This window comes from Lacerta agilis, chromosome 11 (genome assembly GCF_009819535.1).
Source record: "Lacerta agilis isolate rLacAgi1 chromosome 11, rLacAgi1.pri, whole genome shotgun sequence".
In the NCBI taxonomy this organism is placed as follows: Eukaryota; Metazoa; Chordata; class Lepidosauria; order Squamata; family Lacertidae; genus Lacerta; species Lacerta agilis.
In genome coordinates this window covers 8,301,093-8,315,366 of record NC_046322.1, presented here as the reverse complement: position 1 = coordinate 8,315,366, position 14,274 = coordinate 8,301,093, and the positions used below count along the sequence as shown (strand labels likewise).

At 49.2% G+C, this 14,274-nt stretch overlaps 1 protein-coding gene across 1 annotated transcript in view; it reads left to right on the top strand.

Annotated features, from left to right (window-relative positions):
• EPG5 (ectopic P-granules autophagy protein 5 homolog) overlaps positions 1-14,274 on the top strand; it is a 75,349-nt gene that overhangs the window by 16,057 nt on the left and 45,018 nt on the right. The window contains exons 5-15 of the mRNA XM_033163774.1: positions 241-348; positions 1,809-1,882; positions 2,030-2,138; positions 2,224-2,338; positions 3,817-3,967; positions 6,803-6,958; positions 7,931-8,088; positions 9,447-9,601; positions 9,908-10,048; positions 11,802-11,966; positions 13,515-13,634. Of these exons, the coding sequence (XP_033019665.1) occupies positions 241-348; positions 1,809-1,882; positions 2,030-2,138; positions 2,224-2,338; positions 3,817-3,967; positions 6,803-6,958; positions 7,931-8,088; positions 9,447-9,601; positions 9,908-10,048; positions 11,802-11,966; positions 13,515-13,634 (1,452 nt within the window). The remainder of the gene's footprint in view (positions 1-240; positions 349-1,808; positions 1,883-2,029; positions 2,139-2,223; positions 2,339-3,816; positions 3,968-6,802; positions 6,959-7,930; positions 8,089-9,446; positions 9,602-9,907; positions 10,049-11,801; positions 11,967-13,514; positions 13,635-14,274) is intronic.

The window sequence follows — 14,274 nt, the reverse complement described above, 5'->3', positions numbered from 1 at the left end:
GCACGGAAACGCCGTTTACCTTCCCGCCGGAGTGGTACCTATTTACTTGCACTTTGACGTGCTTTCGAACTGCTAGGTGGGCAGGAGCTGGGACCGAGCAAAGGGAACTCCCCCCGTCGCAGGGATTCAAACCACCGACCTTCCGATCGGCAAGCCCTAGGCTCTGTAGTTTAGACCACAGCACCACTTGCATCTCTTGCCTCCCTTAACTGCCTTTAAAATTGTCTCCTGTCGCTCCAGGTGTCCGTCTTGCAAAAGGTTGGCTGTCCAGGGGACCACATTTTCCTCTTAAACCACATCCTCCGCTGCCCAGCCGGAGTCAGCAAGTGGGCTGTTCCTTTCATTCAGGTGTGGATATTTAATCTTTACTTCTTACAGGGATGTGCTGGGGTCCCATATTTCGCTGTCTCTTGGGCAGTTGCACTTTAGGAGGCAGGTGTGGGAGGTCTTGCCCATGGGGAGGCAAACTAAGGCCTCGGGGCTGGATCCGGCCCAATCGCCTTCTCATTCCGGCCCGTGGACGGTCCGGGAATCAGCGTGTTTTTACATGAGTGGAATGTGTGCTTTTATTTAAAATACATCTCTGGGTTATTTGTGAGGCATAGGAATTAGTTCATATTTTCCTTTCAAAATATAGTCTGCCCCCCCCAAGGTCTGAGGGACGGTGGACTGGCCCCCCTGCTGAAAAGGTTTGCTGACCCCTGGTCTTGCCCCACAAGAATGCCCCAAACCGCAAATGCCAAACTGCAAATTTTGCAGATTAGTGAAACCTTTTAAATGGGGGCAAGAGGACAAATGCAGTCGTTCTAGGGCAGGGGTTGGCAAACTAAGGCCCGGGGGCCGGATGCAGCCCACCAGCCTCGTTAATCCGGCCCACGAACCTTGCAGACCCTGCCACCTGCTCAGTCTAAACCGGCGTGGCACGGAGACCTCGCCGCGCAGGGACTGACTTCCATGACGCTGGCGTGGCTTTGGATTGGCTGCAGGAAGTGCCTGCAGTCAATCCGACGCCTCTGGGTGACACACCTTCCTTCCCGCTGATGTGGCTGTGTATGGCCAAGACCCGAGCGGGAGGAAGCGGTGGCGGCGGGGAGGCTGCCTCTGCCGCCCAGACCAGCGGCATGGGCTCTGGACCCTGCGGACCCCTGGCCAAGGCAGAGGACGACGAGGCGTCAGCTGGGGCGTGAGTGGCGGCGGCGGGAGGTCCTTTTAGGGGGGTTGCTTTCGGGAGGTGGGTGCTTTTGCGAGAGGGTGTGTCCAGCCCCCCACAAGGTTTGAGGGATAGTGGACCAGCCCCCTCCTAAAAAAGTTTGCTGACCCTTGTTCTAGGGCCACAGCATTACAGATTGTCGGGGGGTGATCCTCGGATAAAGAGCGCTATAGAAATGTAATGATAATGCAGCGTGTTTGAAATTTGAATGTGCAAAGGCTGGCCTTTTTTTTTATTAAAAGGGAAAAGCAGTTTAGCCTTCCCTTGCCCCTTGACACGCTTGTTTTCACAGGCAGGTGTGTTTTATCGTAGGGAGCATTTAAAGTATAATTCTCTCTACCTGAGGTCTGAAATGGCGCAGTCTGGGATGGGCTGCACCAACATATTTTCCTGCATATTCTAATCTTCTCTCAGAACTCGTTTTGTGTTTATCTGCCTTTGAGCATCTCACCTCAGCTCTTGTGGAGACCGTTTCCCCACCTGCATCTCCATAAATGGGATGTATCGTTTGCATTTCGATCTTGATTTCCCAGACACCTGAGTTGGAGTAGCACCTATTTCTTTTTAAACCCTTATTCAGTTTCTTGTTTGCTTTCAGATTCGGGTTCTGGATAACCCCTCGGGGCTCTTTCACTTCATGCAGTCCCTTGCTTTGCTTATGTCTCCTGCCAAGTAAGTATACGAAAGAGCCGCAGTTCCTCTCCGTGGTGCCAGGGGTGTTATTCTGCTTAGCACTGTGCAGGGAAGATGTGCTCCCCCCCTCCTCTTTTGGTCTCTGTGATCTAGTTTTCACAGCCTGCTGGGTTTTGCAATTTGCAGAAATCGAGGGGAGTTCATGTGCCACATGAAACCGAGCGAACGGAAGGCGTCATCCTCATCCGGGCAGGAATCTGGGAACTGGACTCTGGTGGATGAAGGAGGAGAAGAGGTACCTTTTAAGAAAGATGGCACTGTGCGCTTCCGGGACAGCGGGAGATGCCCGCCTCTTGATGCGGTGGTGTCTTTTGTCCTAGGACGAAGATTCTGAGACCAGCTGGGTCCTCCTCCTGGAAGACGACTTGATTGCGCTTCTGTCCCAGTTCCCCTTTCACGAGCTCTTCCAGCACATCCTCGGGTTTGATTCTAAAGGTAAGCAAAGTCCCCCAAGGGATATGCGTCGGGCAGTATGGAAACAGTGTGGAATGTCAACTGAAGTGTTGCTGTTGTTGTTCAGTCATTCAATCGTGTCTGACTCTTCGTGACCCCATGGACCAGAGCACGCCAGGCACCCCTATCCTCCACTGCCTCCCGCAGTTTGGCCAAACTCATGCCAGTCGCTTCGAGAACACTGTCCAACCATCTTATCCTCTGTCGTCCCCTTCTCCTTGTGCCCTCCATCTTTCCCAACATCAGGGTCTTTTCCAGGGAGTCTTCTCTTCTCATGAGGTGGCCAAAGTACTGGAGCCTCAGCTTCAGGATCTGTCCTTCTAGTGAGCACTCAGGGCCGATTTCCTTGAGAATGGATAGGTTTGATCTTCTTGCAGTCCATGGGACTCTCAAGAGTCTCCTCCAGCACCGTAATTCAAAAGCATCAATTCTTCGGCGATCAGCCTTCTTTATGGTCCAGCTCTCACTTCCGTACATCACTACTGGGAAAACCATAGCTTTAACTCTACGGATCTTTGTCGGCAAGGTGATGTCTCTGCTTTTTAAGATGCTGTCTAGGTTTGTCATTGCTTTCCTCCCAAGAAGCAGGCGTCTTTAAATTTCGTGACTGCTGTCACCATCTGCAGTGATCATGGAGCCCGAGAAAGTAAAATCTCTCAACTGAAGTAGCTGGTGTATATGGAAAGGCCGCAGGTTCAATCCTCAGCATCTCCTTGTAGGCCTGGGGAGAAAAACCGCTGTACAAAACCCTGAAGGAGCCGCTGGAAGTCACTGTAGACTAAGTGAGAGGAATCAACATTCGGACTCTGTGCAAGGCAGTTTCCTACGTTCCTCCTTAGTAGGTTGGGAACAGGAGTGAGCCCAGTTCAGTAGAACTGGCACCCATAACTAATACAGAGGTTAAGATTTTTTTAAAAAAAATTATAAATAATTTTATAAGTGGTGTGTCTTCGTTTCTCAATTTGACCCTTTTACACGGTTTTGCGTGTATCGTGTTATTTTACGCACGGTGACTTCCAGTTATTTTTATTGATCGTAGTTTAGTAATCATTTATTGTAATTGTTAAGAGTGAATTTCAGTTTAGTTATTATTTGCTGATGTTTCGAGAGTTAATTTTGCTGTGTACTATTATATTCTAATAGGTTATTGGATATTACTTTATTTGATGTAGGTCGTTCTGTTTTAAAGTTATGTTTTATCATGACTTTTTGTATTGGATCAGATTATTATAAGGTGTGCTGTATATTTCTGTAAACTGCCTTGTGCGTAGTCATGTAGAAAGGCGGTATACAAATTAAAAGTGAAATGAAATGGTGAAATAAGAAATGCTGGAATATATATGACAGCACACTTGCCGTAGTCTGAACTATATTCCAGTTTCAGCAGGACTTATTAATAACATGCTAATTCTCCCCCTCGCCACCTTTGCCAATGCTGATATGTTTTATCTGTTGCGAAGGCGTCTACGTTCCTGAGAAAACAACGCCTCAAGAGATGATGAAGGTCTTTGCGTTTGCAAACTCTTTAGTGGAACTTCTTGCCGTGGGACTGGAAACCTTCAACAGAGCCCGCTACAGGCAGTTTGTGAAACGAATCGGCCACCTCATCAGGTAAGGAGCATCGCTGGGCAGCAGAGGACCCTCCTTGAACAATGTCTGATTTGTGGGGGGTCGCCTCGTGTAACGGATCATCCCTTAGTCTGGGTATGGTCAGGAGCCCAGCGTATTATGAGTTAACACCCACTCTATGTGACTGGCGGCTCACTTGCAGGAGGCGGGGCTTTTCGCCCTTTTAAAAGGGGGGAATGGCAGTTGGGCGGTTGGTCAGGGTTAGAGGGTTAGAGGGTGAGAGGGTTGGAGAGAGCTCGTGAGAGGTTAGGCTTTGGGAAGGGAAGGAAAGGTCTGTACCCTTGCTATGTTGTAACAAAGCTGACTTACATGAAAAGAAGATTTGTAACAGTATTAACCCTGGACATCCATGTTGTTTAAGTTACCTCAATAAAGTTAATTGTGTTTCAACGTTCGTTGACTCTGGCAGCGCATCAGTGCCTTAAGAGGTGTGACTAAGGGGAGAGAACAAAGTTTTCCTGTGGAAGAGGAAACGGTTTGCTTATTCTCCTGTCATACAGAGGGCTGGGCAGTGAAGCCAAAGGTGCCACGCAGTTGCCAAAAGGGAAGGAAAACTGCAGTAGTTGGGAATCCGGGGAGGGAGGTCCCATAGGTGGCAAGAGGTTTTCGAACGTGGAGCACTGAGGTACCCCAGAGACATCTCCCATATGAACACTTTAGGATTCATTTTAGTCGTCAGTGAAACCTAGGGAGAGACACGGTTTGGGGAAGCATCGAAAGCGAGGGATCGGGAATAAGGGTCCCTCACACCTCGGCATCCCATCCCAGTTTTGAAATTGCCGCTTTGCTCCAACAGAAACACCTGAGAGGTTTTGTTCTTCTGCCAGCGTTAGATTAGCGCCCCGATGTATAGATCTTTGTGTGCAGCAGCAGATGTTAGGTGAGCATCTGTGTGCAAGGGAACTTGCCTGTTGTGCTGTGGTTATAAAGGTGGTGTCAGAGCCAGCGACCGGCAGAGCCAACTGATTCTGGCTTCGTCCCCATCCTTCTCTCTGCTGAGTCCTACAAGGGCAACACTGAGACTCATCTACACTTTCCTTTTGCCCCATGCTTTCTAGGCACAGGTCCACATGGGTGGCGCTCTGGTCTAAACCGCTGAGCCTCTTGTGCTTGCCGGTTCGAATCCCCGCAACGGGGTGAGCTCCCATTGCTCTGTCCCAGCTCCTGCCAACCTAGCAGTTCGAAAGCATGCCAGTGCAAGTAGATAAATAGGTACCGCCGCAGCGGGAAGGTAAATGGCATTTCTGTGCGCTCTGGCACTTGTCACGGTGTTCCGTTGCACCGGAAGTGGTTTAGTCCTGCTGGCCACATGACACCTGGAAAGCTGTCTGTGGACAAACTCCGGCTCCCTCGGTCTGAAAGCAAGATGAGCGCCTCAACCCCATAGTCGCCTTTGACTGGACTTAACCATCCAGGGGTCCTTTACCTTTTTTAGAATCAAAACATCTTAGAATTGTAGCGCCGTAAGGGGTCTGAGGGCCATGCAACAGCTTCCTATGGTTCTTTAAAGGTAAAGGGACCCCGACCATTAGGTCCAGTCGCGGAGGACTCAGGTTGCTGTGCTCATCTCGCTTTACTGGCCGAGGGAGCCGGCGTACAGCTTCCGGGTCATGTGGCCAACATGACTAAGCCGCTTCTGGCGAACCAGAGCAGCGCACTGAAACGCCGTTTACCTTCCCGCCAGAGGGGTACCTATTTATCTACTTGCACTTTGACGTGCTTTCGAACTGCTAGGTGGGCAGCAGCTGGGACCGAGCAACGGGAGCAGGGATTCGAACCGCCGACCCTTCTGATCGGCATGCCCTAGGCTCTGTGGTTTAACCCACAGCACCACCTGCACTGTGGGTTCTTTACATGTTTCCAAAGGGGCCTTGGGTATGTGTAGTTCAGCAGCTGTTGCATCATCCTCATTATTTACCGATCACAGAATCAGAAAATTGTAGAGTTCGAAGCGACCCCCAAGGGCCATCCTTTGTATGTCAGGAATCTAAGCTAAAGCATTCCTGACAGATGGCCTTCCAGCCTCTGCTTAAAAACCTCCAAGGAAGGAGAGTCCACCCCCCCCCCCCGAGGGATTCCGTTCCACTGTCAAATAGCTCTTACTGTCAGAAAGTTCTTCCTGATGTTTAGTCGGAATCTCCTTTCTTGTGACTTTAATCCGTTGGTTCCAGTCCTACTCTTTGGAGCAGCAGAAAATAGGCTTTCTCCCTCTTCCACCTGGCAGCCCTTCAGATACTTGAAGGTATCTATCTACAGTATGTCAACTCTCAGTCTTTCCCTTCACCAGGCTAAGCAAACCCAACTCCCTCCTTAAAGCAGCTTTTGCCAACTGGGTGCCCTCTAGATGTTTTCGCCTGCAACTCCCACCACCCCTGCCCATCGGCTATGGTGACCAGGGCTTATGGGAGGAGGAGCCCAAAACATTTGCAAGGCACCATGTTGGGGAAGGCTGCTGTAAAGAGTATTTCGAACCTCTGTCGGCGATACTTTTCCCATGTGAAATTGTGATCGGATGGCTGTCGGATGGCAAATGCAAAAACACCGTCTTCTGAATAATAATGGGGAAATATGAAACATTTGATTTTCTGTGTTGACATTCCTCCTGCAGAGTGGTTGCCCGGCAGGGCTGCCTTTTTTGAGAAACAGACTCCAGGCACTTCAAGCAGTGAGAGCAGGAGGCTGGACTACAATGCACCGTTGGCCAGATCCGGCTGCAAGGCTCTTGTTATGTTCTTAAATGATTTGTAGACATTCAGATTTTCCGCATTGTCCTGTTTCCTCTCCCCGATCCCCCTCTCTCGTGCCTCCTGCTGTTAGGATGACGCTTTGCTACGTGAGTGACCACTGGGCCCAGTATGCCAGCCAGGCCAAGGGCTACGGCTACGAGATGCACCCTTACTCTGTTGAGAAACTGCAAGTGGAATATGACGAGCTCTTCCTGAGGGCTGTCCTCCAAGTCCTGAAAGCGAAAAGGTAGGAAACGAGGGGCTGTGCCGGGGGTGGGGGGAGGCATTTGTGGCGGTTGGGGGAGTCCAGGCTGCATCTAGAAGAGACCTGTGAAGTCAGGTGGGACCCAATAGAAGCCCAGAACTCCAATCCTCAAGCCGTGGAGGAAAATGGCTTTTATCGGAGCTTTTCAGCATGCAGTTAATTGCCAAGGTTAGGGGGATAAGCGTTTCCTCTGCAGGAGAGGTGTGCCAAAGCTGACAAAGTGAGTGGCTGGACCACTTGAGCATCCTCTCTGCCTTTGCTGCAAGGGTAGCGGCCTGTGGACTATCTCACCAGAGTGGTGCATGTTCTGGTTATCTCCCGCTTGGACTACTGCAATGCGCTCTACGTGGGGCTACCTTTGAAGGTGACCCGGAAACTGCAATCAATCCAGAATGCGGCAGCTAGACTGGTGACTGGGAACAGCCGCCGAGACCACATAACACTGGTCTTGAAAGACCTACATTGGCTCCCAGTACATTTCCGGGCACGATTCAAAGTGTTGGTGTTGACCTTTCAAGCCCTAAATGGCCTTCTCCCACTGTACCTGAAGGAGCGTCTCGATCCCCATTGTTGTGCCCGGAGACTGAGGTCCAGCGCCGAGGGCCTTTTGGCGGTTCCCTCGCTGCGAGAAGCAAAGCTACAGGGAAGCAGGCAGAGGGCCTTCTCGGTAGTGGCACCCGCCTTGTGAAACGCCCTCTCACCAGATGTCAAAGAAATAAACAACTATCTGACTTTTAGAAGGCATCTGAAGGCAGCCCTGTTTAGGAAAGCTTTTAATATTTGATGAATTGGTGTATTTTAATATTTTGCTGGAAGCTGCCCAGAGTGGCTGGGGAGACCCAGCCAGGTGGGCGTGGTATAAATTATTATTATTATTATTATTATTATTATTATTATTATTATTATTATTCCTGTGCCCAAAACATTTCCGTTTGGTCTTCCCATTCCCAACAGGCTGGGGGTCTGGCTCTTTATGTCCGAGATGCCATACGGGACCCTGTCTTGCAATATGCTCTGGAAGCTCTTCTCCATCATGCACTGCGCAGAAAGCGAGAACCTGGAGAAGCTATGCGCCGCGGTGCAGCTGGCCGACTGCAAACACAGACTCAATGGTAGCGTCTCAATGCCCCCCTTCTCCCTTTCTTTCTTTGGGTGTTTGCGTGTTGAATTTCAGCCAGGTATATTGGGATGCTCATCTACCTGCGGTGTAAGCGCCAGGGCTGGTGTCCCGGGACCAAGCAAGTGGTAACGCAGGCAAGCGCCGATTCCTTCTGAATCCATCACTGCGATGCAGCCCTCTGGCCATCTTCCTGTGGTGGTGGTGGCGCTTTGGGGGCAAATGGGGGATCTGCTTTGGGGGCAAATGGGTGGGATTAGGCAGATGGTTTTTCTTTCTTTTCTTTTTTTTACAGCCGTTTGTGTGCTTCCACTCCCAATTCTTTGCCGCTAGGAAGAGATCTGCCCTCCTCCACCCCATGCTAGCTGCAGTGTGCAGACTTGGTCATGCTGGGAATCCATTCAGGCCCCCTATCTATTTAGAACGCAGCAGCGGTAGCCAATTTGGAAATAAACAGCTATTTGACTTTTAGAAAACACCTGAAATGTTTAACAATCTTTTATGTGCTGTAAGCTACCCAGACTGGCTGGAAACCCAGCCAGATGGGCGGGGTATAAATAATAAAATAATGATAATAATAGTAATAATCATTATCATCCTCATCCTCATCATCCCCGTGGAGGACCTTAAGGCCCACAAATAACAACACTTTGGAGGTCCCGAGCCACAAGGTGGTTAGATTGGTCTCAACTAGAGCCAGGGCCTTTTCAGTACTGGCCCCAACTTGGTGGAACGCTCTGTCACAAGAGAACAGGGCCCTGTGGGATTTGACATCTTTCCGCAGGGCCTGCAGGACGGAACTGTTCCTCCTGGCCTTTGGTTTGGACTCAGTCTGACCCATACGTTTCCCTCCCCTTATGGTTTTGATTTATGGGTTACTACTAAAATGAGGCTGCATTTTAAATTTTAAATTGTATTTTATCCCATATTTTAATTAACTGTTTCTTCTTTCTTTTACGTTTTATTGTAATTTTATTGGTGTTAGCTGCCCTGAGCCCAGTTCTGGCCAGGGAGGGTGGGGTATAAATAAAAACTTATCGTTGTTGTAATAAAAAGTTGTTGTTGTTGTTGTTGGCGGGGTATAAATAAAAACTTATCGTTGTTGTAATAAAAACTTGTTGTTGTTGTTGCTGTTTTGTTGTTGTTGTTGTCCTCATCCTCCATATGATGTTGGACTCAAGCTCCCCTCTGCCCCAGACAGCAGAGTCTATTTCTCAGGGACAGTGGGTGTTGCGGTCAGACAATATCTGTAGTTCACCGCTGTGACGCAGGGTGGAATGAAACTCCCGTTAAAGGAGGACCTCCTGTCTTTGCCCTTGAAATAAAACCAGCCCCCTCTTTTGCCACTGACAGACCCAGCCCACCTGGAGAATTTCGAGAAGTACCTCCAGTCGATGAACGGCTCCGAGGAGATCTGCCTGCTGACGACGTTTGCCCAGATGGCTCAGGCGAAACGCGATGGTGCTGACCAGGACTTCGTCAGAGTCATCGTGCTGGAGATCTATGAGGTGAGCCAGGAACAGTTCGATAGGTGAGCGGGAGGTGCGGTGTCGGGCGGAAAGCTCCGACCCGTGAGTGGCTTCCGCACTGCGGCTGAAAGGCGGAGCTGCGAAGCAAGCAGCCCCTGATTCGAATCTTGCCTCTGCTCCGAAAGCGCTAAGAGATGGCTGTGTGTCTGCCTCCTTTTCATGGGGCCCAGCCAGCCATTCGTCTGTCTGAAGTTGAGCAAGGCTGTTTGCTGAGAAATGGCGTTCTACCAGGGAAAGCCCCAGCAAGTGGTTAAAAATGAAATAAAAACCGCTGTATTTCTCCAGGTGTCTTACGTCAGCCTTTCCACAAGGGAGACTTTCTCAAAGGTTGGCCGGGAGCTCCTGGGCGCCATCACCGCTGTCCACACGAGCATGATCTCTGTTCTTCTGGACCGAGTCAAAGAGACCATTGAAAAGGTTGGCATGGTAAGAACCACGCTATGCTGTGCTGCTGGGCACAGTTGATGGATAATATCCTTTGGCCATGTGCAAACCACGACTTAAAATGCTCCCACCAGAATTGTATGCCAGCCCAGTCGTTTTGCGTTTATTCTGGTTCAGAAGGGCAACGGCAAGGACCTTTAGCTTCGCCTTCCGAATGATGGAAATCTCATTCACCCACGGCCTGATGTTTCACCGCCTGCCACCTCCCAAATGCACACCTTACAGCTCTTATCTGGGTAAACAGTAGGGACTAGAAGCATGTTCTGAATCACAGAACACGCACAGCCTTGTTGGAGATCGGAGCTTGGAGGACCAAAGAGCCATAGAGCCCATACTGCTAATAAGAGTCACCTTAGAAACCCATGAAGGGATGCGGGTGGCGCTGTGGGTTAAACCACAGAGCCTAGGGCTTGCCGATCAGAAGGTCGGCGGTTCGAATCCCCGCGACGGGGTGAGCTCCTGTTGCTCAATCCCTGCTCCTGCCAACCTAGCAGTTCAAAAGCACGTCAAAGTGCAAGTAGATAAACAGGTACCGCTCTGGCGGGAAGGTAAACGGCGTTTCCGTGTGCTGCTCTGGTTCGCCAGAAGCGGCTTAGTCATGCTGGCCACATGACCCGGAAGCTGTACGCCGGCTCCCTCAGCCTATAGAGCGAGATGAGGGTGCGTCCCCAGATTCATCCGCGACTGGACCTAATGGTCAGGAGTACTTTTACCTTTACCTTTACCTTTACCTAGAAGCCCATGAGCTGAGAGCCAAGGGGCAGGTGGGGCTTGGCAGCCCGGGAAAGTAGCCCATGTGGGAGAATGAAAAAACTCTCATCCTAAACCTCCACTGCCTTGCAGGATATCTTTCGGAAAATAAAAGGCTAAGGAGTAAACCCTGCACAAATCTGGGGCTGAGTCCCTGAGACTGTTGGGTGGCGCCTTGTTTGCCTCCTTCCGGCAACTCCTGCAGCCAAGCTTGTGCCAGACGTCTTGCTCTGCTTACCTTTGGATCCCATCAGCGAGGCTGGGGGGGGCGTGTCTTGTCGTCTGGGCAGCCCAGGACCTCCAGACACACTGCCCAGTCTTGTGCCTGGGGAGCTCACTTCAGTGCTGCAGTTTGACTCCACCCCCTAGGTACACTCCATTGTCTCTTGATACATGGATGCCAATAGAGGCTTGTGAAAGCGGGTCCAAGATTTCCATTCTGTTGCTTTATGAGCCTTTATTTTTGCAAGATTACTCCCTCCCAACGGCGTTGAAAAAGACTTCACTGTATTTTTAAGATGGTCTTTTTTATTATTATAATATTTTTAATTAGTTTTCAGTTACATTCCAATAACAGCCTCATTATAACAATACCAATTTATAATACAATTGCTAATACCAATCGTTCAGATACTGAATTATGTAATTTAGGTGGCCCCCCGCGTGCTAGAATTGATGGTTTTATGCTTTTCTTTATTTCTGCGTTCCAAAATCTTAACTATTTTCCATTACATTCCGGTCATAATAATAATCCCTTATACAACAACTGCAATATTAATAACTTCTATTCGTGTTGACGCATTAAATGTTTTATAAAACTACAAGTGAGGCGCTCAGACTATATCCTCATTCTTCCTGTGTGTGGCAATCATTCCGTCTGTGGTGTTTCTTCCTGTTCTTGTGAAACGTTATGTCTGTCTTTCCCTGGCTGTTGCCGTTCTCCATCATCTTCATCGACATATATCTGTCACCTTTTTCTTCTTAGGTTTCTCTTTATTTATTTAAAGAGCTGCCCATGCACCTCTGGAAGCCGTCTTCGTCCGAGGTGGCCCTGATCCGCGACTGGCTTCTGAATCACAGCCTCACTGAAGTGGAGAACAAGCTCGCCTGCATTATCCTGGAAGGGCTGAACTGGGGGCTCTGTGATCAGGTGCGTGTGGAGGAGAAAAGCAGCAGTTTTTAAATCAGTGAATTGAATAATGCATTAAATTTTTCAGTTATTTTTAATACCAGTACTTGGGGTGGGGTGGGGTGGGGACTGCAGGTGGCAGGCTCCCATTTTTTAAAACCCCTGCCGCCCCACAAACACACACACTTGTTCAGGAGTGAAAAGCTGCTTTAAATGGGCTTTTGCTGCATCATAAGGAATGCACCAGCTGATTGCAAAGTAAAGCCTGGTTTCAGTCCATAGGGAGGTTTGTGCAGATTTCACAGAGCCCTTTCCTACATGAGGGCTGCATTCATTTATGGGCAATTTTGTGAGGCCAGTGGGTGGGCGGGGACAGAGCGGAAACGGGCGGAGCAACGAATGCAAATTTTACCTTCCTACAAAAGGCTAGTTTTTATCCACATTGCAAATGACCAGCCAGAGGCTTGGGTAAATGGATTTTTTTTTTTTTTACCCATGGCCTCTGAAAACAGACAGTGATGACATCAGGCATGCCTCTGCAAGCCACCGCTGTTTATATGTCAGCATGCTCCCTTCTGGGTTGTTTTGCCTTCTCCCTGCTAGTGCGGAGAGGAAACAGGTCTGGGGCTGTTACTCTTCAAGGAACTCTGCTCAGTAAGCCAAGAACAACCCTCAGTTCATTGGGACTGAGGCAGACCGCAATCCCTTGTACAAACATACCTGCCCCAGGGACCACGGTTTACTGTGATGTGCTGGGAGGGTTGTACATTTAAGGCCTATGTCTTGGAAATAAGCAGTGCTGTCAAGTATCCAGTTTTCCCCAGGATTCTCCCTTATATCAAGCAGTTTCCCGCTGCTCTCCCTTATTTTTTATTTCCCTTAAATTTCCCGTTTTTAATGGAAGCAGCTCCTCCCCTGCTGGCCAGGGACTGGGTGGGAAGACCTCGCCTACTTGGAGAGAAAAGCCTCAGCCCTCAAAGCAAGTGGGAGCCGTTTCCCATGCTTTCAGGGGAGTGTATTCCTCCCCCTGCATCAGCCCCTATCCGTTGCCGCCGAGCCCCTCAGCCGGCCAATAAGGTTAGCTGGCGGGCGGAGCCTGGCTGCCTTTGAGCAGCTGCTGCTTCCTGTCCTGTTTTGATGGGATCAGACAAGAAGACGATGGGGCTCCATCGCGCGGAGCACATGGCTGCCCTCCTCTTTGCTCCGCTCCGAGCCCGAGCCCGCTTGGAGTTTACATTGCTGCTCCGCCCACTTTTGCTTCTGGCTCCGCCCACCACTGACATGTGACTGTCCCCGGGATAGGTGAGACTGCTGATCCCTTATTTTCAAATCCGAAACTTGACAGCTATGGAAATAAGTGTGAGTGGATCCTGAGCTTACAGGGCTAAAACAGCTCTTGGAGGACGCCCCGCCCCACTGGGAGTTTCACAGACGGGTACTTTTTCCTTTGTCCTCTGTCTGTACTGTCCGCTTTCGTTTTCGACCGAGAGGGAGGCAAGATGTCGGATGTCCTCTCCCGGAGGGCTCTGTGATTTATGCTGCTTGTAAATTCGTCATTCATATCGTCAGGGTGGCCTTCATCTCGACCCAGCGGTCCACGCTGAAGTTGCACTCATGGTCTTAGAAGCTTACCAGAAGTACCTCTCTCAGAAACCGTACAGCGGGCTCATCTCTGAAAGCATCAAGCAGGTACGACCTTCTTCCTTGAAAGCTTCCTGTTAGCTTGGCTTTTTCGCCCTGAAGTTTTTTTATTTAATTATGTTTTCCAAAATTCGCACATACATTTCAATACATAATAAAAACTCCCCCCCAACTTCTCACCTGCTTTTCCATGGTGTTTCCATTACTCACCCCCTGCTGCACCCTGCCTTCTCTCTCTTAAACCTTAACAAAACTGCCGTAATATTTTTTTTTTAAAAAAATATTTATTAAATTTTATATAAACAACAATCAATACAAAACAAACCAATGCAAAACAATACAACCATAAAAAAACAAAAACAAAAAACCTATACTATCCCTAACATCTATCCTTTACATTGTATCCTGACTTCCTCCTGTCTCCGCTGCCTGCGTTCCTTGTGAATCATCTTTAGTAATTTCTTACCATCTTGAAATATCTTACTTTACTATAAAGAATCATTAAACTTATCTAATATCTTAACTTCATACCTTCACAATTCCTACATCATAACCAAACTCTAAATCTACAGTCTAACTTTTCTTCCAAATTATATCTAATTTTCTACCATGCAATAGTTTTTTAAAGTATAATTTAAATTTCTTCCACTCTTCTTCCACCACGTCGTCCCTCCGGTCACGAAGTTTC